The 25,678-nt window shown below is 38.0% G+C and overlaps 1 protein-coding gene across 34 annotated transcripts in view; it reads left to right on the forward strand.

The window, feature by feature from the left end:
- PER2 (period circadian regulator 2) overlaps positions 1–24,847 on the forward strand; it is a 45,953-nt gene extending 21,106 nt beyond the window's left edge. For all 34 annotated transcript variants that reach the window (XM_085587501.1, XM_085587505.1, XM_085587514.1 and 31 more), the window contains 19 exons: positions 298–419; positions 1,929–2,130; positions 3,641–3,692; positions 4,767–4,909; positions 5,111–5,189; positions 9,471–9,577; positions 10,252–10,405; positions 10,600–10,708; positions 11,189–11,320; positions 12,451–12,547; positions 13,061–13,217; positions 13,300–13,427; positions 14,902–15,075; positions 15,332–15,592; positions 16,342–17,186; positions 18,859–19,045; positions 19,550–19,742; positions 21,298–21,448; positions 22,381–24,847. In XM_085587501.1, the coding sequence (XP_085443627.1) occupies positions 298–419; positions 1,929–2,130; positions 3,641–3,692; positions 4,767–4,909; positions 5,111–5,189; positions 9,471–9,577; positions 10,252–10,405; positions 10,600–10,708; positions 11,189–11,320; positions 12,451–12,547; positions 13,061–13,217; positions 13,300–13,427; positions 14,902–15,075; positions 15,332–15,592; positions 16,342–17,186; positions 18,859–19,045; positions 19,550–19,742; positions 21,298–21,448; positions 22,381–22,530 (3,443 nt within the window). In that variant the 3' untranslated portion in view covers positions 22,531–24,847. The remainder of the gene's footprint in view (positions 1–297; positions 420–1,928; positions 2,131–3,640; positions 3,693–4,766; positions 4,910–5,110; positions 5,190–9,470; positions 9,578–10,251; positions 10,406–10,599; positions 10,709–11,188; positions 11,321–12,450; positions 12,548–13,060; positions 13,218–13,299; positions 13,428–14,901; positions 15,076–15,331; positions 15,593–16,341; positions 17,187–18,858; positions 19,046–19,549; positions 19,743–21,297; positions 21,449–22,380) is intronic.
- Positions 24,848–25,678: the final 831 nt, after the last annotated feature.

Consider the following 25,678-nt stretch of genomic DNA (forward strand, 5'->3'; position numbering starts at 1 on the left):
GCTTTACTGCTGTTTGATTGAGTTAGAAAATTGATTTGAAAACAATTTTTGGTTTCATACTGTTTGAACTGTTAGACCATTCATATATGGGTAGATTAAGATGTGTACATTTCTTTGAGTTACTGATGAGGAAGCTCTACCAGGGAAAATGATGTATTTGGAATAGTGCCTAGATTTCCCAACTGCCAACTTCCCAACTTCTGCATTTATGCCAAAAAATATTTTTGCCATTTACTGCTTCTGGGCTGGGTGTTTATTGATAATCCTGATTATAAACTGTTTGTTGTTCTCATGTAGCCAATGAGGAATATTACCAGTTGTTGATGATTAATGAATCCCAACCTGCTGGTCTCAATGTATCCTCTTACACAGTGGAAGAAGTGGAGACTATAACCTCAGAATACATCATGAAAAATGCAGTGAGTATGGTGCCCTGAGTCTCAGTGTGTATTGAAAATGTTTCCTGGAACTGGAATTCTCAGGCATGCTGCCTTCTTACAAGGGAAGGGTTGGTAACTGGGCCACAGAGCTGAAGAAACTGCCTTTCTGCCCCTAAGGGGATGTTAAGAAACTCTGAACCTTTTCAGACTTTGCAAACTTGATTCTGTCAGTTAGGTGGGAAATAAGTAGGCTTGAGCTCTGAATTGTACCTTGTGCCTGGAGGCGGTGGTGTGACACATCTTTGTCCATGTGATAAAAAACACTGAGAGACATCATTAGGTTTCATTTCAGTGCACTTGCAAAAGTTGGAGAGTTAACTTTTTCCATATTTTAGTTGAATCACATGGTGAATCACTTCAGCTTATTATTATAACTACGAGTTATTTGATGTTTCACCAGTTTTTGTTAATGTGACTGAAGAGTGACAAAAGTATTGGAATCGCTGTGTCCTTTTCTGTGGGATTTGTCTGCTCTTTGCAACTGCTACAGGCTTTCTGAGAGGTCCAGTGGTGCTGTGTTCTCAAGAACAGCTAGGACCATCACTGGAGTTCTAGCAGTGAAATGTTAACTTGAATGTTTTTTTAAATTATTTATTTCCATATTACTAGTATTTTAGGAATAAGTTATGGAATCTTGAAAAAATAATGGCATCTAAATATATTAGACTACTTCTACTATTTTTTTGAGCTGTAACCTTCATTTGAATATATTAAGTCTGAATTCTTTAAAACAAGAACATGGTGGGGGATGTTCATAGCTTGAAGTAGGTGGGTTTTGTTGTATCTGTGAATAGAAAAGGCTGCCCACAAGGTGAAATAAATAGGAAGTGTAAAGTACAACTGAGAAATTCAGCCAAATATCATAAACATTGTTTAATTAATGTGAATACCTGTTTGTGAAAGCAGTGTTCTGCTGGCAGCTCTTCAGTTGCTGTGCGGTGTTTGTGAATGCAGCACTAAAGGTTGTGACACAGGGAGCTCCTCCGTGGCAAGAAGAAAAACAATACAAGTGTGTAGGACTTCTTCCCACCTGTGTACTGATTATTTTTTACTAAGTGGTTTAGAGCCCTTTTTTCACTTTTTATGGATGGACCAGCCAACACAAACAGCCTTTCAAAAACACCTGAATTTCATGCATGTAAATCACGTCTGTAACAAGCACAGGGAAAATGTGAAGTTATATAGCTGGAAGGTCATTAATTATTTTGTAAATTCATTGTGCATCATAGAACTGTAGACAACAATATTTAGGGCTTGTAACCCAGTAAATAGTAATGTATTATTCTTACTACATAATTGAAAAATGTTCTGTCTGTGTATACTTGATGAGCAGGTTCATTGCGTTGAACAACATCTGTAACAAAATTAAATATCCTAAATTCTCATTTTGAACTTACTAATATATATCTTAAATGTTTTTCTCATAAATACATGCTGCACTGAAGAATGTTTCAAACGGTCTAAGTAATTTGAGATTTTTGTTTTTAGGATATGTTTGCTGTAGCCGTTTCTTTGATAACTGGGAAAATTTTGTACATCTCTGATCAAGCTGCTTCTATTCTCCGCTGCAAGAGGGGTTATTTTAAAAATGCCAAATTTGTGGAGCTCTTGGCGCCTCAGGATGTCAGCGTGTTCTATACTTCTACCACCCCATACAGATTACCATCATGGAACATTTGCAATAGAGCTGGTGAGTGGGCTCAACAGCAGATACTTCTCTGACCTTCTTGCAGTTACACAAATTCAAATACTTGAGCTGATTTTGAGTGTCCTTCCATCCTTCCTCATCACTTCTTGAGGCTGTAGCACAGGGGCATTATTAGAACACCTCTGAACAGCACTGGGTGTACAAATGTACTCTATAAATCAGCAAGACTTGTCTCTTGGTTAAAAGTCTTCTCAATGTCATTACTTATCAGTTCTCATTTCCCTTTCAGCCAGATGATGAATAAAAACAAAGTAGAAATTCATACTGAATGGTGAATTTACTTTCCACTTGTACTAACAATCAAATGAAAACAAATTTTCTTCACATTTTCTCTTCCTCAAGTGTAAAGGGGACAGTACTCTGTCTCTTTCCTTTTAAAATGGTTATGATTTGAGTACTGGACACCTTGATTATGGTGTAGAAAAAGGTATTTCAGCTGTCATCACTGTGTGCTCAGCAAGTGTAATCACAGCTCTCTTCTTCTAGCCTTAAAAAAAATATATTAGGCATAATTAATGGTGAAGGATCAGATTTCTCAGGGCAGTTGATATTTGTTTGTGGTAGGACTATTTTACTCATGTACCTGCAGCTGCTAGTAATTGAGAAATGTCTGCCAACTGTTTCAACTAAATACTTGAAATTCAAGGTCACTTCTAAATGTTTGAAATTCCAATCCACTGCATACTAAATGTGTGAAGTAAAGCCAGGGTGTGAACCATATTTAATCTGAAAAAACAATCAGCAATAAACATGTGCTAAGCAATGCATACAATAAAACAGGTCAAAAGAGACCTTGTTGGGGTCTCCAGTGCAACCTCTGGCTCAAAATAGGGTCAGTGGTAAATTATATATAATCCTAATTACTCATTTAGGCAGGAGTTTTATTGGTTTTGCTTTCTTGAAATATCTTCTGTAGCTTTATTATGTTTATTTACATCTTCAAATTTAAATAATGCAGTAAACAGACGTGTGCACACTCTCTCATGTATTAACTGCCAAACAGTATAATATCCAGAATATTATGCACTGGAAACCTTTGAAATGCCAGAGCTTCCCTTGGAGATTAGTGTGTGACTACTCTGGAAAAGGACGGAAATAAGCTTGAAACATGAGAAGAAGTCTTCAGGAAAAAGAGAGACGTGGGGTGCTAGGAACTGTATTTGGTGGTCAGATTTGGGGTCCTAGGTAATCAAACATTTCTGGTCATTGGTATAAAGTACTGTGAAAATGTTGATAAGAGTAAGCAGCTCAAACTGGAGAGCTGTTTAGATATGTTTAGGAAAAAGACTTGATAAACAAGGAGCTGTGATTCACATGCCAGCCTCAGAATCCAAGTGATGTTCAGATTTAGTTGCTTGTGATGTACGTGTTTAACCAATACATATGGAGACTACAGGGAACATTAAAAATATGTATTATCTAAGGAAAAATTCATACACTAAATATCATCATCTTCTAGTAATTTGTAATGAAATATGCTTAATATTTCTAGAGTCTTCCACCCAGGATTGCATGGAAGAGAAATCTTTTTTCTGTCGCATCAGGTAAGACAATATTGTAAAGCTTAGTGTTGTGTTATGAAACCAAGCATTACATAAGTATTTGACTTTTATAAGAACCATATGGTTTGAATATTTCATGCTTTTTCATAATGTGATTGTAAACCAAAACATATGCACATCCTTGAGTTGATTAACTGTAGCAGCTACAGAGAAAAGTGAACTGATTTTGGAAAGTTCCATCTTGGAAGTTAATCTCTGTGAGTATTGAGCTTTGTGCCATAAAGGAAGGTGGTACAGCATCTCCTCCTGCTCTGGAAAGCTTTTGGTTCATGTAAATAGAGCTGTTCAGCACCTGCTTCAGTCTCTTTCATTCTAGAAAACCAATGGCTCAAACTTATCTCAGGTATCCCCTAGGAAGATATGCAAGGGTTACTGGACTTGTCTCATTTGCAGTTAATAGAGGACCCAATTATTTGGTTTGCTTTAAGTGTTGCATTGGATGTATTGTAGAAGTACTGCTGGTGTTACTGGAGATTTTTTGTCCTGGTAACACTGGTTTCAAAAGCTTTACTTTTATTTAGCTCTGCTGTTATAAACTTATTACAACTCATTCTTCTTTGGTCACTGTGTAAATGGTTGTTGTTTTCAGAACTATGTTTGCATTCTGGTTAAGCAAACACCTGTTATTAGATATTGAGCCTTCACTGCTTCTAAACTGGAAAAAATATTGATTAAAATATGACCTTTGTGTTAACTGAGGGGATATAGCAGTCTTCATAAAAAAGCTGTGTAAATTCATCCTTCTGAAGGACAACAAAGTAACTTAATTTACTGGGTGAGCTGGGTTTTCTATCAAACTTCCATGTAATGCTGTTGTGGATATTTGTCTCAGGCAGCAGAGAGAACAGCACTGTCTTTATGGAAGTTGGTGCACAAAGGATACCATCAGAATTAGGTTCTCTTCCACAAAAAATAAAAAAAAAATCAAGATCTTGGGTGCTATTTTAGTAGCTAATATGCAGTTCTTGTGTCATGAGGGAAATACAGTGGATAAATTATAATTGTGTTCAGTGTAAGATGAATCTGTTGAAATAATTAACTCTCTTTAATTATTAGTGCAGGAAAGGAGCGTGAAAATGAGATTTGCTATCACCCATTCCGGATGACTCCCTACCTTATCAAAGTGCAAGATCCAGAAATAGCAGAAGACCAGCTTTGCTGTGTGTTGCTTGCGGAAAAAGTCCATTCTGGTTATGAAGGTAATCCTTGAGTGCAAAAAGATTAGCTTGCTTTCCTGAAAGTAAGAACTGTTGAAACTTTATTGAAGTGAAAGACAATTGTTTCTGTTCTCTGTCCTTGCTACTTTCCTGTATGCTCTTGGCCAGATTTTTGGAGTGGCAGCTTGAAGTACTATATATGCAAAACCCCCAGTTGCTAAAATGCTTTTACTTTTCTCTCAGCACCCAGAATTCCTCCTGACAAAAGGATTTTCACAACTACGCACACACCGACCTGTTTGTTTCAGGATGTAGATGAAAGGTAACTTACAAAAATTATTTTTCAATTTACTGATGAGCAAGCTAACCAATATCTTTGCAGGATTTAAGGTATCTATATGGGGTTAAAAATTATGCATCTACTGAAGAGTGTTTAAATTAGGAAAAGTGAATACCCCTATTTTCACTATGCATGAGAACACATTACACTGGTATTTAAGTGCCTACTAACAACTTGTTCTTCCACTTTCCTCTTGAAAAATTCTGGACATAAATTCAGTCAAGGAACCTATGATCAAAAGAATTCCTGTGCTGCCAGTTATTACCAGTATGAGACATTTAGGTGTGGATTTTTTAAGTTTCATTCAGCAAATATGCTGCTGTTGCTCTCTGCTGGCCCAGGTACAACTAGAGGTACAGCTTTTCGGTACAATATTAAATAATTTTTAAAAAAGGTATATAAAAATGGTTCAAATTACATTGGCTGAAGACTTGAAATTGCTTTGACAGTCATGAAAGCTGGTTAGAGTAAGTATTTACATCCTAAATTAGAATAAAAATGCCACCTGTGATCTTAATGTATATGGAAAGACTTAGGAACTGAGGTCTAAACCAAGCTTTCACAGAGTCATTTAGGTTGCAAAAGACCTCTAAGATCATCAAATCCAGCACTAAACCCTATCCCTAAATGCCTCATCTGCACATTTTTAAATACCTTTGGGGATGGTGACTGCACCCCTTCTGTGGGCAGCCTGTTCCTTGACAAGCCTTTCCATAAAGAAATGTTTCCTAATAGCCAGTCTAAACCTGTCCTGAGGCCAGTTTCTCTTGTCCCGTCACTTATTCCCTGGGAGAATCAACTCTGTCACCCAGTTCGCTGTTGTCTGCAAACTGATGGAGGATGTTTGCCATCCTCCTGGCCAGATAGTGGGTAAAGATATTAAACACAATAGGGCCCAATCCTGAGCCCTGGGGACTTGACTTGAAAAGAGAATTCACCTATTCCTGAGTTGAAAATGCTACATTTCCCCTTCCTTTTCCACTTTCCTTGATATTTTCTTCGTGATGGTTTCTGATATTTGGGCTGTATATGGCACTTAATTTTGATTTTTTTTTTTTCTCCTTAGCAAAAACTAAGCAACAGTGGTAACACCTGACTGCTGAGATTGTCCCATTTGTTTTCAAGCATTCCAAGAAGGCTAAAATTTTCTTTGTAGGTTGAGATGGGGGGGATGTCTTCAGACGGAGTAGGAGTATAATGGACACTTTTGAGATTCTGTGGCATTTTTTGCGTGGAAATCTAGCTTCTGAAAAATTACTTAATTCTTGGCAAAATCCTTAAATGCAGCAGAAGAGAGAGGGACTGGGGAAAGGAGGTTATTGTGATGTTTGACTAAGATGGAGTCAAGGTAAAAAGAACATGTTTGAGTTCTGAGACATTGTGGCCGAGTTCCTGTAGGATAGGCAGTGTAATGCTGACAAAGTGCTTTTCCATGCTGTGCTTTATACAGCCCCTCTAACAGCTCAGGCTGATAAAAGAACTTAATGTCTTCTTCATGGATTTTTCTCTCTCCTTCATTTCTACACATGCTTCAAGCCAGCTGCAGAGTGGGTTTATCATTACAAGGAGGCTGAGGGCTCTATGCGTTCACAGCTCAGTGATATCCAGCAGTCATTTAACAGAAATTACAAAATTGCTGAGTGGAGAGCCTTGCCCTTATTCCTGGGCTTGAGTGGAACAAGTCCAGTAAATTCTTCCTTGTGAATCCTATGGAAGCTTCTTTCCTGTTAGTTTGATGTTACCACTTGTTCTCAAATACCGTTTTCTAACACTTCCAGTGAGGGTTGATTACGTCTTGGTCTGAAATGAAGGCTTTGTGTCATTTATTTCTGTTCTTGTGATTGTGGAGTTGATTTTGCTTTTAATTATTTAACTCCTGAGACCATTGGCAGCCCAATAAATGTTTACCAAGACATGCATATGCAGTTTGTTACTCTTAAGTTCTCCAGGGAGAATACACAAAGCAAGAGATTCTTAAAGAAAGCAGAGTCTTAATATTTAAAAATATGCAACTGTGCACCTGTTGTTGCTGTTGAGTGTTATTCATAACATAGCCATGAAACTGTTGCTTGACTTTCATAAAGTTAATTTCTGTAATCAGTATGTTTTCATGGGTTGGAAGAATATGTATTTGTCTGAACTCTGCAGGTTGATCTCTGCACGGAGTATATTAAGTAAAAATAAATATTTTCTTGAAATTAAATTGATCATTCCTATATGTATTTGTCTTAATATATTTGATACTTCATGCACTTAATAGGTGTAACTAGTTCACAGTGAAATGATCTTTGTAAATTAATTTAAAGCAGTTTTGTGTGTAACTTAAAATAATAATATAAAGAGACTTCTTCTGTTTTTTGGCACTTTAAATGTCATTCTATGAAACACAAACTAAACTTGGCAGCATATCCTCATCAGCCATTCTTATACCACACGTGTATTTGCATTTGTAAAATTAATTTATTAACTCAGCCTCTGAATTTTTATGAGTTATTCATTATGAGGAAGCATAATCCCAAGATATCATTCTCAAATACAGCATTATATGAGCACAGAAGGGCTGGTTGGAAGGGACTGCTGGAGGTCATGGTTCCATCCTTTTGCTTGAAATGAAACCTTGCCCAGTCCTGGCGAAGGTCAGCTGTGGCCTTGTCTTAGTAATACCTGAAAAACTTCAGAGACAGAGATTACACAATCTGTATGGGAAACCTCCTGTGTTGCACTGCTGTGTTAAAAGCCTTTTCCTGACATCCAGCATCAGCTTTCCAGATTCCAGTCTTGGGCCATTGCCTGTAGTTTTATTGTCTGGTACCATCAAGAAAACTTAACTCCATTTTTGTAACTCCTCTTTCCAGCAGTGTGGGAAGCTCCTGGATCATCTTTTACTTTCCTTTTTATCAGAGCAGGCAAGGCCAGCTCAGTCTCACATTCTAGATCCCTGGCTTTCATAAAGCAGGTGGCAAACAGGAGCAGTGCTGAACAAAACCTTCTTATGGTGTTACTAGATGGAGCCCTGGCTGAAGTTGGTTGGAGTTGACTGAGATTTTAAAGTCCTCTAGCAGTGCAACTTTTCTCATGTGCTTTGGACTTGGCAGCACTTCTAAATGTCAATGTGTCAAAGTGATCTGGTGGTATGAGTTCCATGCCAGTTTCTGCTCTGTTGCTTAGTTCATGTACAAACTTTTGAGACTGATTATTAAACTAATTGCTTTGGTAATAAGGCATTAGTTGCTATCCTCTTTTCCCTCTCAGCTTCTTTGCTGGAAGGGTATGTTTGATGTTTTGGGGAACTGATGTAATTCCAGTGGGTTGTTGGAAGTGCAGTGTTGAAGGTGTTTGGTGCATAATGCTTTTGAGTTCCTACATGGCACAGATCCCCTGTCTGGTGCACTGGGGCTGAGTTCTTCATTGAAGCTGTTCAGATACTCAGGTTCCTCCCTGCCCCTGGACCTTTGGCATTGAGTGGGGCTGGGATAAGATGTACAGCATTTTGATCTTACAAGATGAGTCGTTGGTGTCTGGTAACTTAAACATCACTTGAGTAGTGTTGATTTAGTACATCTTTTTTTTCCAAAGCACATTTTCAGTGGTTAACCTCCAGGGTAAGGTGGAGAGTGGTATTTCTGAACTTTCACTCTTTATCCTTAACACAAATGCTTGAAGTGTTCAATAAAAAATATTTCATCACATAAATTAGTTTTTCACATCACTAGAAGTCATGGATAATGTACAGGAATTCAGTAGCATTGCTTTTAATTCTCTGGTTAATAAGCTTGCTCCCTTGCAGCTCTTCTGAGCTGAACTCTTCACCTGCCTGTGAGAAAGTTGTCTTGAGTGCTGGTCAGCTCCCCTGGTGCTAGTTCAGCTGTGGTAATCCTGTGATCCTTAGCCATGGCTCCCAGCCAAGGGATTGGAGTACTATTTACCTTCATGAGAGTTTTACAAGATTAAACTTTATTAGTGCTCTTTTAAAATTGGGGTAAGGATTTATCCTCTAAAGTTAGGCAGCAAAAAAAAAAGACAGAACTGCTGTAGCAGACCCCTTGATTTGGTCTAACCACCACCCCACAAACAAACAAAGCCTCCCTTGCCCTAAGTGCATGACTTGTTAACTTGGCATTGCTTTTTCACCAAATGTAAAACTAAAATTATTCCTTCTCTTCACAGGAAAATGAGCAAAGAAAGCTTAAAACATTTCAAACATAAAATGTACATTTATTCTACTTGATTTTTATTATGTTTTCTTTGTCTTTCTATCTCCAGAGCAGTACCTCTGTTGGGATACCTACCTCAGGATTTAATAGGAACACCAGTCTTGGTGCATCTTCACCCAAATGACAGACCCTTAATGTTAGCAATTCACAAAAAAAGTATGTAACCTCTTACTGTGGCAGAAATACACTTTTTTTTTCCTTGAATGTAATTATAATGACTGCAAAGACCTTAACAAGTAGTAGGAGAAAATTAATTGTGATTTTAATTTTTTTTCCAGAAGTAAATACTGAATCTTTTACTGCACAGCTTGATTCTTAATGCAAATCCATGAAAATGAGAAATCACTCAGTTTTGTACTTTCTAAGAAGCATACATATCTATTGTAAACAAATTGACTATAAATGAGTATTTCATACATAAATGTATGAAATGAATGAAAAAGAAAAAAAATTATGAGAATGGTGTGATAGAAGGTATCATATCTTACATGATACTCTTTATTATTTCATGGAGAAGAAAATAAGAGCCATTCTGGCAAAGTTTGTAAAGTCACTTCTTCAGCTTTCTTTAGTTTATTGTATTCTTAAGGTGATTTTCTTGACCATAGTCTAGTAAATTGTGAAAATCTATTTATTCTGGTAGCTCAGAATTTCTAAATGTATCAATGTACCCAGTATTTGTTCTCTCAAGTGTCATCTTCCTCCATAACGAGGAAGTACACTGAATGTCCATTCCCTCCCTGAATGTACAGTTCATTGTAAAATTCTGAATTGTTATGTAGAATTGTGCAAACATTATATGAAATTTCTGTTTGAATCCTTCATTGCAGTTCTTCAGTATGGAGGGCAGCCTTTTGACTATTCACCCATCAGGTTTTGCACAAGGAATGGAGATTATATCACCATGGACACCAGCTGGTCCAGTTTCATCAACCCTTGGAGTCGAAAAGTTTCATTTATTATTGGCAGACACAAAGTCAGGACGTAAGTCAGGATATTTTTGTTTTCCTTTCCCTCAGGTTTACATAGAGATCTTTAAGAAGAGGGAACAGAATAAGTGTTAGTTTCTGTGTAGGATATATAGGAGGTAAAATATATGGGAGGTAAATTGAAGCTGCAGTCTCTGTGGTTGGAGCAGTTGCATTTGCAGTGAGCTGGTGTATGTTTGGTTTGTGCAGGGGTCCCTTAAATGAAGATGTCTTTGCTGCTCCCAACTACACAGAGGACAGAATCCTTCACCCCAGCGTTCAGGAGATCACGGAGCAGATCTATCGGCTCCTGCTGCAGGTACAGCAAGGACTTTGCTCCTTCCCTGCTCAGGGAAGATCCTGCTCTTGTTTTGCTATGACATTGCCTTTGGCTGCTTCTACTGTACTGGAGTTGTTGGCTACAGTCCTGGGAATTCCTTGCACTCATGATTACCACACAAGACTTACTGATCTTAAAGCTCCAGTTGATATCTTAAGAATTTCGTGTGGTCATGGCGTCCTCCAGACAAACAAACAAAAGACCCCAAGAAACACCAAAACAAACCAAACAAACAAACAAAAAAAAACCAACCAAAAAAAAAAACCCAAAAACAAAAACAGGAAAAAACAAAAAAATCCTAGGAAAAAACATCCCCCTTCCCCCCCCCCCAAAAAAAAAAAAAGTAACAAAGCAAAAAACAAGTGTAAAACAGTATCTCATTTCCTGACTAGGAATTACTGGAGTCCTGAGGAGAGTGTGTGTATACATACATAATTTTTTTTTATGTTGTTTTAACAGCCTGTACACAACAGTGGATCCAGTGGCTATGGAAGTCTGGGTAGCAATGGTTCACATGAGCACTTGATGAGTGTGACATCCTCCAGTGACAGCACAGGAAATAATAATGAAGACAGTCATAAGGATAAACCAGTAGGTTTTTAATTTTTCTCAGTCAAGTATGTGGCACAAAATAAACTAAGTGGGGATTTTTACCTTCTAGAATAATATTTTCAAATTAGAAATAGGAGAAAGGATAAAGAAAATGCCATCTTTTTTGTTTAATGTAGAGGGAGTAAGCATTTCTGGTGTACATGAAGGCTCAGGGTACTGAAGCATAGTGATAGACATGAAAGTCAGTGTTATAAAGAATTCAAACCTATACACTGTGTTCACTTAATCTACTGTCTGTTAAATGCTGTATGTTGTGTTTCTTGGAAAACCAGCCAGGTATGTGGAAGCAGTTTCTTTTGGGAGAGGAAAATCTGTAATTACTGTTTTCTCAAATGAAAGTAACAAGATTAAATGCAGTAATGCCTGTATAACCAAGGGATAGCTTGATCCTGATGGCTTTTAATGTTGCAAAAATACAGAATTTATATAGAATGAAATAAATTTAATGGAATAAAACAATTTTCTAGTTTGTGTTTAGAACTTTACTTTGTGTTTAATTCTGAAAGCCAAAAATTTTCCTTGATAAGGTTGTATTGCTTGTAGGCTAATTCTCCCAAATCTGATTTGTGCTTCTGTGATCAGACTTTGCAGACTCCTGCTCTTGCCAAGGTGGTCACTTTCCTGGCTTTCAGTTCTTAACTGGAGGAGTAAGCAGATGAAGTCTGAGGGTGTCTTATTTAACAGGGAAATAGATGCCTAGCATTCCTTCACTATTTCCACAGACAGTAAAGGCTGTTACAGTCCAATTCGGTAACATCCTGTCAGTGCTTGGTTAGACTTCTAGGTTTTTTACCAAGTGATAGGTTTGTTCTTTTCCTGAAGACATCTTTGTAATGGATATTTTATATTTTCCTATTCAAGTTATTCAAACAGATTAAAAGAAACGCAGAGTAATTGTTTACAGGAAACATACTTTAAATTTCTTCTTTTTCCAATTGCAAACTTCTGCAACTGCACAATAAGATTGTATATATAAATATTTCTTCTGTGATCAAACTAATTGCAAGATAGAGATTAACTGAGGTTAGTTTTAGTCTACTGAGGAATCACTATGCATAACGTTTTATGTCAAAATTAGGAAATAACTGTTCTTCCCTCCTCCCTTTCAGGAGGTTTGTCAATATGCCCGTAAGGTCAAGAATAAAGGACAGCATATTTTCACTGACAGTAAAGCAAAACTCGACTACAAGAAAGAGTCTTTGGCAGGTAGGACACGAGCAGTTCCTAGTCTCTTGTGCTGGTGCTTTGGGTAATATGGCAGCAGGACTTTTTTCTAGTTGAGCTCTATCCAGTGCATAAAGGCAGCATTTTATCAATTCCAATTATATTGTCCCGTGTCTCTCTGTGCCCAGGAAAATACTGTGTTTGGCTGTATTGAATCAGTAGTGGTTTAACACAGTTAAGGCATGGCCTAAAGCTGTTGTCTTGAAATAATTTAAGTGAGCACTAGAGTTGTCTCATCCTGAGTGTGTTTCAACCCTAATGATATATATTCTCTTATAGCCATAGTGTCTATTCCCTTTGGATCCCTGTGCAATATAATTAAACTTTATAACTCCAAGCATCCATAAGGATAGGAAAATGCTTGCATAATATTCTTTTATTGGTGCATTACAGTGGTTAACTTGTAACCTACTAAACATGTAGAAATGAAAAACCTTTACTACTCTTGCTTTTATTCATGTTTTAATTACATAATAGCATTATCTCTTTCCACAGAGAAGCAGAATACTGCTGGTGGTCAGGTGAAAGGTGTAGGGGGAAAGGATACTGCAGGAACAGTTGCTCCAAAGAATGTGACTACTGAAGAGTTGGCTTGGAAAGAGCAACCTGTGTATTCCTATCAGCAGATCAGCTGTTTGGACAGTGTCATCAGGTGAGCAACCTGTGAGTAAATTACTCTTGACCTCTGGACACAGGACTAGTATGTCTAATATTGCTAAATCTTTGCATTTTAGGTACTTGGAGAGTTGTAATGTGCCTGGTACAGCAAAAAGAAAATGTGAGCCTTCAACAAGTGTTGCATCACTGAGTTCTGGAGTTCATGAACAAAAAGCAGCTGATAATTCTATCCAGCCATTAGGAGGTAACTCCACAGCTTTCTCATAGCTGAGTTTTGCTGGCAGGCAGTTGGATGCTGCTTCTTTGCAGAATAATGTCAAGTGTATCTTAGGCATGACCTCATGGCTTCTTTCTCAGTGTTTGATGTTGGTGATTTAACTTTCATCATTAATATCTTACAATTAAAATACTGAGTAGTTGATGCATATCATATGCATATCTGGATTGTAGATGCAATAAACTAATTTGTACTGTGCAAAATACAGTAGGATTTTGAGGTTCAGGATTTGAATCATTATCAAATGTAAGAAGTTTATTTCACAGTTAGGACTTGTAAGAACAATCAGCTGAAGGACCTAGCTGCTAATTAATCGCAACAAAAATATGCATATTACTTTTCTGCTTTAAAAAAAAGAACAAGAGAAGGTTAAATGCAGCATTGGACTGTTCTGTGTTTCATAAGATGTTAGAACTCAATGTTCATCCATGAAGACAAAAAGCTGGGGATTACTGAGGCAAGCTGTCTAAAAAGTCTGCTGCAGACAGAAACATTTAGTTAATTTTTTAGGCCTTAGATGTAGCATTTGACATAGTCCCTTGACTGGATGGGGAGCTAGATGAAGATTTGTAACTGGTTAATCCAAGGACTGTGAGATTGGTAAAGAACTGCATGCAAATGAGAGATTTGCTCATTCTACCTTGCCATTGTATGAGGCTGAAGGGAGAGTGTCCAGTGGAGTTTCTCAAAAATTGGTTGTGGGAATGATCTTGGCTATTTGATGAGCTTCAAAAAGAAGTTCTAATGCAGCTTTTAGAATCAAATTAGAAGGTATCAGTAGACCAGGAACAAAGAGTCCTACAGCAGGGATTGAAATGCTGTAATTTGGAGTCTCTGTGGTTCTGGTTGGCAGGAGATGATGTGGGTCACCAGCTCTTTGCTCCACTGATGTCTGAGACAGATGAAGTCACCAGTCAGGAAAATGGCAAACTTTGGATCTTAAATATGTGTTATGGAAGTATTCCTAAGAGAGTAGGAATGTTTTAATGCTGTTTTGTGAGGCACTGCTCTGACCTCTGCTGGATTACTGTGTGTAGCTTTCAGGGGAGAGAATTTTAAATAGCTGGATGCAAAAAACAAAGCTCTTACAGTAACCAGCTAATGAAAGAAATCAGTGTACAACACTGGGAGCTGGGGGAAACTTATTCTTGGAAGAGGCTAGAAAATTTCTTCCAGAACTGTGCTATGAAAGAAGAGTGAAGACCAGAAAATGAGGAAAATATCCTTTATTGAAAAGGTTTGGTTTGGCTGTATATAGGCTTAGAGGGTTGCATTTGTTGCTCCACAATCATTCTATTCCTGGAATGTATAAAATAAAAAGTTCACTTTTTTGTCTTGTCAAGCACAGTTTGACCTTTACTGGTTTGCAGCCCTAGCAGCACGTAACTTGAATTTGCTCTTGTTTATGTTCAGTAAGCTACAACTGTATTTCTTTCAACAGATCCTGCTGTGTTGAAGGCATCTGGTAAATCAAGTGGTCCCCCAGTGGTTGGTGCTCACTTAACATCTTTGGCTTTACCTGGCAAGCCTGAAAGTGTTGTGTCTCTCACCAGTCAGTGCAGCTACAGTAGCACCATTGTTCACGTTGGAGACAAAAAACCACAACCTGAATTAGGTAGGATTTTGCTAATATTTTTACTTCAAGATGGCAAGTGCTAGCAAGTTCAAATTTCAGACATGTGAACAGCTGATATCTGCTCATGAGTTACATTTTGTTACAGCCAAGATGATCTTAGGAAGTGGAATAAATAGGAATGGAATGTGTAATCTTAAACTTGTAGCAGAATTACTACAGAACTGTAATACCTTAAAAATGCATGTACAGGGTTTTCTTTGCTTCATCTTGAATATTTTGCTTTCTGTTCCTGTAGAAATGATAGAAGATGGTCCAAGTGGAGCAGAAATCATAGATGGCCAACTTCTTGCCCCTCCATCCAGCTCTGCACACATAAATCAAGAGAAGGAGCCATTTAAAAAACTGGGACTTACAAAAGAGGTCCTTGCAGTGCATACGCAAAAAGAGGAGCAGAGCTTCTTGAACAAATTCAAAGAAATAAAGAGATTTAATATTTTTCAATCACACTGCAATTACTACTTACAAGATAAACCAAAAGGACGGCCTGCTGAACGTGGTATGGCAATAGTTTTTACCATAAAACTTGTATTTATATCAAAAGTAAATCCTGTTCGGAGGGCATTTCCATTTTCAGTGGTTTTGTGGGGCCAGTGTGAACAGTGACAGTTGAATGCTATTTTCAAAACCCACAGAAATATTTTCTGACAAATCTTTCTAAAAGACTAAAGTGGAATATTGTTTTTAGTGTCACAATGGACATTTTAGTAACTAATATTTTGATTTTTGTATCTTCTCTATACTATTACTGTCATGCATCTACTCTCAAAAAAAAAACCGGGTTTAGAATGTTTGCTTTTCTGTATCTGTGCTTGTATTCCCTTGCTTTTCTTTTCCTTCTGTTTTGCCATCTGTCTTTTATTCAGATTTGTGGTTTGTTTTGTTTCAGCTCCTTTGTTTTCCAGTTTTCCCCATTCCACTGCTGTGTAATTGGTGAGACAATCTGATAATTGTCTGGTTGCCTTTAAGGTAATAATGTGATCAGCAGGATGGAAATGGCAGAGACTAGCAGCAACAGTGAGATTGTTTTGTTTATTAGGCCAAAGAGCTCTGGATGGCATTTTCAGAAGTGCTTGATATGATCTGTCGTTGTTCTCACGTCAACCTTGACTTGGAACAGAAGTCAGACACTGCTAAGCATTTTTTTCAGATTTTTATCTTAATTTTTTAATTTAAATAGTTATACAGGTCCTGTATAACTATATAGCTGTATTTTTTAAACCTTTCTTACAACTTTTCCTTTTGCAGGTGGCCGTGGACAAAGAAACACCACTTCTGGAGTGGATCAGCCTTGGAAGAAGAGTGGAAAGAACAGGAAATCCAAGCGCATTAAACCCCAGGACTCTTCGGACAGCACAACTTCTGGAGCTAAATTCCCCCACCGGTTCCCCCTCCAAGGTTTAAATACCACAGCCTGGTCGCCATCAGAGACTTCCCAAGCCAGCTACTCCGCAGTGTCCTTCCCCACCGTCATGCCTGCGTATTCCCTTCCTGTTTTCCCAGCAGCAGGGACGGTGCCACCGGCTCCTGAAACTTCACTCTCTGGTTTCAGTCACTTGCCAGACTCTGCCAACACTTGCTCTGTGGGGCCATCCCAGTTCTCTGCGCCCTTCATGACCCCTGTGGTGGCTCTTGTGCTCCCCAACTACGTGTACCCGGAGATGAACAATAACTTACCTCAAACGCTTTACCCCAGCCAGCCCAACTTCCCTGCCCACCCCCCCTTCTCCTCACAGACGGTGTTCCCTGCACAGCCCCCCTTTGCCACAGGCAGCCCCTTCCCACAGCAGGCGTTTTTCCCAGCACAGCCATTCCAGTACAGCCCCGCGGCGGAGCCGGAGAGGGCTCCTGTGGAGCCCCGCCACGACCCCTCCCGTTCCTGCACTCCGCAGTCGCCGGCTCCGCAGGACCAGGCTTCGCCTCCGCTCTTCCAGTCCAGGTGCAGCTCTCCTCTGAACCTCCTGCAGCTGGAGGAAACCACGAAAACCGCCGAGAGCGGAGCTGCTGCGGCCCTGCACGGGGCTCTGGGTGAGGAGGGAGCCATAGGCAGCATCAGGGCGGCAGACAACGGCAGCGGGAAGGAATCCTTACCTGTAAGTCTGGGTCACGCCCCCTTCTCCTGGCTCTGCCGCTTCATTTCCAGTCCTTTCTCTTCCAGGGCAGCTTGTTAACAATAGACAGAAGTTACATAATGCCCAGAGCTGGACTCACAGTTGTAGTTGGTAAATTCAGACTTAAGCAAACTGGACAAAACGTGAAGTCTAAACATTAGAATAGCCTGAACCTTTAAAAATTAAATCTACCTCATGATTCTTCTGAAGTTACACTAGGAAGCTTGGGAATATACCCTGAAAGAGTTTTGTTCCATTTCATTGAAGAAAATAGGAATATGGATAAGCCCATTGAAAACCACCAAAATAAACTAAAATAATGTGGGCACTTCATTTTTAGCAAAAACATTTGTGCTAGTGAATTTGTGTGCATGGGAAGAATAATCTGTAAGTGGTCTGAAAGCAGCTGATTTAAATTAAAACCACATCTGTGTTTACAAACAACCAAAGTAAATGAAGAATTCATCATTTCTTGTTTTGTTTGTTGCACTGAAAGTATGCTGCACTATTTGGTAACTTCAGGGGTTTTGTTATTTCCTGGCTCATTTCATGGAGTAATCTGTCTGTAAAGGTTTCCATGGTAGATATATGTAAACTATTATTTGTGCTTTCTAAAGGCACCATAGAGTATTGTTGTAAATGCTGATGGGATAGAGCACCATCCTATATTTTTTTTTTGTTGCCTCCTTCCATTATTCAGGAATGTGTTCAGGGTAAAGTCAGTTCTTTCCATTATTACATGTTTTACTAAATTCTGTCAGCCTTAATTGCTAATATTTAATCTTCAAATTGATTTGCAGTCAAGTTTTGATTTGGTTAGAGATTAGTGTAGTTAATGCTCCTTCCATTAAAAATATACAAATAAGTGATCTTGCCTGGGAAGCAGCTGGGAACATTTTCTTACTACTCTCAGTAGCACTCTTCCTTCGCATCTCAAGGAGATGGAACAGTGAGGGATGTTGCTGCAAATCCTTTGAGGTAGATTATAATAAGAGCAATTGCTAGTATGTTGTGAGTGGCTTGGGTAAAATCTTGAGTTGTCCAGGACAGTAGGTGCTGCCAAAAATGAACAGGAAATGTTTCTTACTTTCTCATGAAACCATATTATTAATTTTTTGAAGAGAAATTTGGTTGGTCTTACTGAAGGACCCCCTGTCTACCTGTCAGTCCATTTGCTATTCCTTGGCATATGTTGTTGGTGACTGTCTTTGAATAATCATATAAACATTAGAATATGAAGTGAAATTGACTTATTCCTAAACATTTACATGATTAGTAATCCAGCTATTACATTTAGTAATAAATGTCTTAATGAATAAAGCCCATCTCATATGCCCTTCTCATACCAGTTGATCCCATCCTCTTTGTCTCCTCTAGTTTTGAATGTAGGAATTTTCTTTTTTTCCAAGAGAAATGTTGAACTAATTTTGTAAGATGGTCTTGGGTAAAAGTTCATGTTGATGTTTAAGTATAGAGGAGTGCTGACAACTTTGTAGCCTTTTATTTAAATGGACATTGCAAAACTATGAACTGTTTATTACATTGAAGCATAGTTTCTGAGAATTTAAAGTAACAAAGTTATTATGTTTAGTAATAAATAGCTTTGATTTTTTTTGTGTTTGGGTTTTTAAATATTTTTTCTCCTTATCACTAGGCTGAATCTCCAATGGATGCTCAAAACAGCGATGAGCTCTCCATGTCCAGTGTCCTGCTTGACATTTTACTGCAGGAGGGTGCATGCTCAGGCACTGGCTCAGCCTCTTCAGGGAGTGGTGTGTCTGCAGCTGCTGAGTCCCTGGGCTCGGGGTCCAATGGCTGTGGCATGTCAGGGAGCAGAACAGGTAACTCAGGCAGCCAGAACCTTCCTGGCATTGCAGAAGAGTTTGAGGTATTGCCAACACCATGAACAGCAAGTGAAAAGCTTTATCTTTACTTCTTGCTGCATAGTTTATTCTTGATTCCTTTCTTACTGCATTACACAAATGTTTTTCTATTGTGCTTGAATAGAATAGAACCTTTTCTAAGTGTGTGTAAAACAGGCATTAAGATATGATGCAGGTATAAAGGAATAAAAAAAGACGGTACTCCTTCATGTTCATTTAAAACTTTTAAATCAAAGTGAGATAATTATTCTGTTGAAAATTAATGGAGACTTTACTTAAGAATTTGAGTTTTAGAAGATTAATGCAGTTACTCAAGGGTGGAAATTCCCTCTGTTTAAAAAAAAGAAGTAGAATAATGGTATTTATACATTCAGTTCTCTTTAATCTTCTCTACACTCAAAAACATTCAGATAATCCATGTATTGGAAAATTTATAATGAAATGTTAAATCTCTGTTTACAGGTAGCAGTGAAACTAGTCACACCAGCAAATACTTTGGCAGCATTGATTCCTCAGAGAATCACCATAAAACCAAAATGAAGACAGAAATGGAGGAAAGTGAGCACTTCATCAAGTATGTGCTTCAGGATCCCATCTGGCTGCTGATGGCCAACACAGATGACACAGTGATGATGACTTACCAGATCCCCTCCAGGTAATTCCAGTGCCACAGCCCTTCACTCATTCTCTGCTTAGGGGAAGCAGAATGTGCAGGAGGAAAGATGCATAGGAACCTCTGTCTCTGCAGAATTAAACTGGGTTTAATGTTTAGCTCAGTGTCAAGAAAAATTCTTGCTTCCTTTATATGTTTTGTATACTACACAAGAACTTCTCAAAAAGGAATAATTGTTTAATTTGGCTCAGCTGTATTTTTAGGTCAATTTCCTGAGTTAAAATGAACTGTGTGTATTTTTTGGAAGCTGTTCCATAGTTACTGATTTGTTACTACTTGCCCAGAAATCCTTGGTGAATGTGCTTAGATCTAGGCATGGTCTGGCCTGGAAGATCTCCAGTCCTTGGCTCTTGTCCTTGAGATGCCACATTCAGTGGAATGCTGCTCTTGGACTTGTCAGTTTTTTTTCTGAGTAGTTAACCTCCATGTGTTCATTCTGCTCCATAAATTAGGATAAGGAAGTAGAAGTTAAAAATTGTAAAGTTTCTGATAAAATGAACTTACTTTAAAAAACACAAAACTCACTACTTCAGTAGCAAAGAGCAGATATAGGGAAAGAAGGGGTGACAAGTCTGTGGATTTCTTTTTTAACCTCCTTGTTTCTATTTCTTGGGAGCAATGAATGGTGTTCTGAGAAGAAGTGGAGGTTTCAGTAAAGACAAGCCTTTGAAAGGGAAGGTAAACAAGCTTTCAAAATACAGAAGCACAGGCATGATGGGGAAAGTAAAGAATATGTTGTAAGAAGTTTAGCTTTTTATTTTCTAGTTTTAAAGATACTTTGACATTTCTCAGTTTTTGTAGTCTGAAGTGTTGACAGCCATAGGTGTGAATTCCAGTAACCCATAAAAGCAGCAAAGCCTGCCAAAGAACAGGATATTTTGGTTAAGTAGAGTGAAGCTCATTGTCAGAGTGTGATGCCCAAGGAGTGAAGTGCAAATCCAACCTGTTCTTAGGTATCCTGTAAGGAATAGAAATTATTTTGGGTTTTTTGGAACTTGCTTTCTATTGTCATCTTCTATAGAGGGATACAGCTTGTAAATGTTGCTGTGGGATGGGTTTTTGTAGATTCCTGAATGGAGGTGTAGGGCATTTGGAGGGAGAGAGAATTTTGGCTGCTGAAATAGAGCTGTTTTTCTAAAGTTTAGTTTGTTCTTGCCGATCTTCTTAAACACATCTTACTCCTGCTATATCTCCTGTGCATCAAGTGTCTGCTTTGGGTTGTCCTCCCACTGAAGGGGGGCTTGGACCTGGGGGAAACTGGAGCTTTGCTGGTTTCACTGGTGGTGCTGCCTGAATAGCTCTAGGAAAACTTCTCATTGGTGGGATTTGAAAAGACAGTGAGCCAGCAGAGATGTCTGCAAATGCAGAGAGCAGCTGGAGTAATCACATTTCATTTTCTTCCAATACAAGATTTCTAAGCATAACGTTCTGGAACAAAAATTGTCTTTAAAAATGTTAGTATTTGACTGTGTAACCTCACGTAGGCATGAAGCCCAGAAACTGATGAAGCTCAATTTCTAAATACATTTTATTTTAGGGATTTGGAAACAGTTTTAAAGGAAGATAAGCAGAAATTGAAGCAAATGCAGAAACTACAGCCAAAATTTACAGAAGAACAAAAACGAGAGCTTATTGAAGTTCATCCATGGATCCAGCAAGGTGGACTGCCAAAAACTGTTGCTAATTCTGTAAGTTTAATGGGTTAATTACTTTTGCATGTATAATAGTGCTTAAATTATTAGCTGCCTGTGTTAGACTCTTCCTTTCCTGTTGCTATGAAAGCTTGGTCAATTATGCATAGGAAAAAAAAGAAGTTGAAACTTCCACACGGTGGTTTCTAGGCTGATTCAATTTAGCATAAATCTTCCTTCCAATGGAGGAAATTAAAGTAGTGGTGAATACAGTACAAGAAATTTGCTTCCTCTTTTTGAATTTCCATGTCTCTATTTGAAATGCTTTAGCAACACAGCAGAAACTTTATTACATAAAAATCTCTACTTTATGTGCAGCAATGGATGTCCATTGTTTTCAGAGTACAAAATGAAGGGCAATGCACTGATCATTTTTTCTATCAGACTTCTCACTCAGGATTATGATTCCTCTAAATAGTTTAATGGCTTGAAAGGAAAAAACAAAAAAAGAAAAAATCCAACAGAACAAAGCATCCATGCAATTTTATTTGTTTGTGTATTTTACCTATTCACACACAAATATCTGATTGCATTTTCTTTTCCTTAAGCTTTCTATCATTTGTGGCTTTTTTTATGCAAAAACTGTCAAACACAAGAGGCTCTGTTTGCACATGAGTGTTTCAAATGTCAGTGTGAAGAAATTGCAGTGGAATCCTAATCATGGGCTTAATGTTACTGCAGCACTGAGCCTACAAGCACCCACCTTGTGGTCTTTGGCACAGCTGCTTCCAGTAGAGTTCTCAAGTACTTTCATTGATTTATTGCACTTTATAAAATCACGGTGTGTGGAAAAGTTGTGGAGTAAAATACAACACAGGTGGAGAGGTTCTCTTGGAATCAAGGATTGCATGCAGGTGGACTGCTGCTTGGAAAAGCTTTTTATTTTTTTATTTTGCTTATGAGTGCTTCTATTCTTTTTTTCTTTTTAGGAATGTATTTTTTGTGAGGACAATATACAGAGCAATTTTTATACATCATATGATGAAGAAATCCATGAAATGGACCTTAATGAAATGATTGAAGATAGTGGAGAAAACAACTTGGTTTCCCTGAATCAAGTCAGTGAAGAACAAACATAGCCTTTGAGCCTGTTGTTTTGAAAATTGCTTCAAAACGACAGTGAAGGATCCACAGAGGTTTTAATCTTCTATCCAGCAGGATGAATGCAGTTCATAAAAGCAAATGTGTTTTTCTTGCTCTAGAAGAGTCATTTGTGAATGAATCTCTTTTTAAATGGTGGCAATCTCTTCCCAGTAAGGACATTGTTGAAGATGGTATAGCTTTTCTTTAAAAGACTCATTTTGCACTTACATGCCTCAAGTATTTCTTTATAAACTATAGACACTTTCATTGATGCCTACTGATTTTTGTAGAGTGGGTTAAGAAGTGCTGAAATCTCCTGACATACATACTGTTCTTCAGATCTCCTTTTGGTGATGGTTCAGCATTATAAATTGTTGAGCAATTTTGCTTAGTGGCTCTTTAGCATTGTTCTTAATATTTGAAGTGGTCCAGCATAGTAGGAGAAATAACCTTCAAGGAAATCAATTCACATTTGCCCTTCTCATACCAGTTGATCCTCTTTGTTTGTCTCCTCTAGTTTTGAATGTAGAAACTCTTTTTGTCTAAGAGGAATGTTGAGCTGATTTTATAAGATGGTCTGGTACTAAAGTTCATGTTGATGTGTAAGTACAGAGGACTGTAGACAACTCTGTAGCCTTTTATGTAAATGGACACTGCAAAACAATGAACTGTTTATTACCTTGAAGCATAATTTCTGAGAAATTTGTACTCAAGAAATCCTTATGCTTAAAGATTTTAAAAACTTAGGACCACAGAAGATGACTGCCCATGTTCCAGTGGCTGTTAGACAGAACTTGGGCTAACTTTAACCTTTATTTCTGACTTGTTTTGTCAGGAGGTTGGCTGTCAGTTTTTCCAATGTGGCTAAACAAACATCAAATTTGTATGTGACAAGAGAGAAATCGATGTGGCTTGTCCTTTGAAGATAGCTTTTATAAAAAAAGAAGTGATTTTGAGAATAGTGTTGACTCACGCTATTTGATTTACATAATCTCAAATTTAGGGTGGCTGGAATCCTTTGCTGTTAAAGATTTCATTTTAATGCCTCTGAGATTGTATTGACTTGAATGTGTGTACTTTATGTTCTTGTGCTCTTTATGTCTGTTGGATGTGGGAAGAAAACATGAGAGAACAACTGTTAGTATGTTGGTTAGTTAAAGGACTAATTTAGTCCTTCAAAGCAGTTTAGTTGCTGTGTTGCTAGATGTCAGCTGTAAGTCTTGGGGTGAAAAATTATGAAAGTTAATTCAATTAACTTCGATATGTTTGTCTTAAAATATTTTTTATGGAAAGCATTTCCTTTTTTCATAGGATAACATTTCTTTTCACTGAAATTTAAGGTTATTTTCATTCTATACAAATATTTCTCTTTGTATACAGAGAGGATGTGAAGTTAGATCTGACACCAAAAACATGCAAAAGTGACTCGTATTCGCTTAGCAGAAGAAATAATTTGTTTAAAGTAATTAGTTATTAATTGGAGAATTTGCATTGGAGACAGGTTCTGCGGGTAGCAAAGTGTGTCAACTTGTGAAACAAGCAGAATCACAATTTTAAAGAATGACTAAGTATTTTAAATGTAGTGTGAAGCACTACCCAGCAAGACCTGATGCCTGTCTTTACAATTCAGCAAAGTCAAACGTAAATATTTGTAAATACAAAGTGAATGAGAAATTTTCCAGTGTTGGTGTTCACGTCCGATGTATTCAATGTTTTAATCATAAATGGAACAGTGCAGCTATACCAACATATTAAATATATTTCATTTTTACATGGAGACACAAATATGGACCAGGCTTTGGGAAATACAAAAGCTTTATATAAAAAGGAGTGCATCATCATTATACAAATAATTTTCAAAGACTTCTCAACCACTTTGAACTTCCTTGCTTTAGCATGCTTTTTTTTTTTCCTACGTCTTTTTTTATTTGTCCTCAGTTCTTTTATTATTTTTTTTCAATGACCATCTTGTAACCATAACTTAGTGAAAGGAAGAGAAAAGTATATTTAGAGCATTTTGTGGATGTGCTTACTTATGGACTTAATCTTGCATCCTTAAAGTGTTTGCATTTACAGGGTGGTATTAAAATATTTTCCTGTAACTTTAAATCTACATGCCTCCATTTATAGATAAGATTCTGAAGCTGTAATTTTTCCAAACTGTTGTAAGATGATTTATTTGTGATGACACTTTGTCAACATGTCAACAATGTTTTCTGTACACTGTGCAATATATTTTGGTTTTGCCACTTGTGACTAATTTTTATGACTTTGCTTTTTAGAAAACTGGTAAATAAAACAGATATATTTTTAGTTGCCTTTTTGTTCCTTGAGGCTTCTGCTCCAAGTAAGAAGTCAGAATATGTGCTTTACTGATGGTATGTGAGCTGGTATTGCAGACTCTAGAGCTTGCTGTGATGTTAGCTCTGCCTTTCTGCCCTGGAGTAAAATTGCTGCCAGCTTTTCTGACATCTAAGTTTAGTGCTCACATGGAAGATTGAATCTTTATATTGAGGAGTTGTTCTGAAGTCACGTGCAGATTTCCTGGAAGAGCAGTGCAGCTGGGCTCTGTGGTGATCAAATCTGCCACAAGACACCCTTGTGCTTTCTGCTTTGCTCAGTGTCAGCTGCAGCCCCTGAGCCCTTACAGGGCTGGCTTAGGGACAGAGTTCCAGTTATGCCCCCTGCATTTGCTCTCCACAGTGATTTTCAGTCTTCTCTCGAGGTGTGACGTGTTGTCTGTGAAAATTGCTGGAACTTTCCAAGCTGCAGTGCTTCCCTCTTCATGTTTGCTTCTCTGGTGAGTGGGGCAGTGCTGGAGCTCAGGGCTTGGACTCCTGTTCAGAAGGGACCCCGGTTATGAGACCTAAATTAACTCTTCTTTTTCCATGGCTGTGTTTTGAGAGGTTGGTGGAATTTTTTATATAGAGCAAGCTAGTACAAGCCCTGATTTGGTCATAAAGGACCCAGATCCTTCTGTAAGCTGCACAATCAAGGTGTGTGGGTACCACAGAACAGGTCAGCCCACAGGGGAATTGCCTTCACACCAAGGGCACAGTGGTGGTGGTGTGCACTTAATTGCCAAGAGCTGCATTTTAAAACATGCTGTTAAACGCATTGTCTGCTCTTTGCAGTCCTCTGAAT

The sequence above is a fragment of the Lonchura striata genome, chromosome 9 (genome assembly GCF_050655825.1).
Source record: "Lonchura striata isolate lonStrDom1 chromosome 9, ASM5065582v1, whole genome shotgun sequence".
NCBI lineage: Eukaryota > Metazoa > Chordata > Aves > Passeriformes > Estrildidae > Lonchura > Lonchura striata.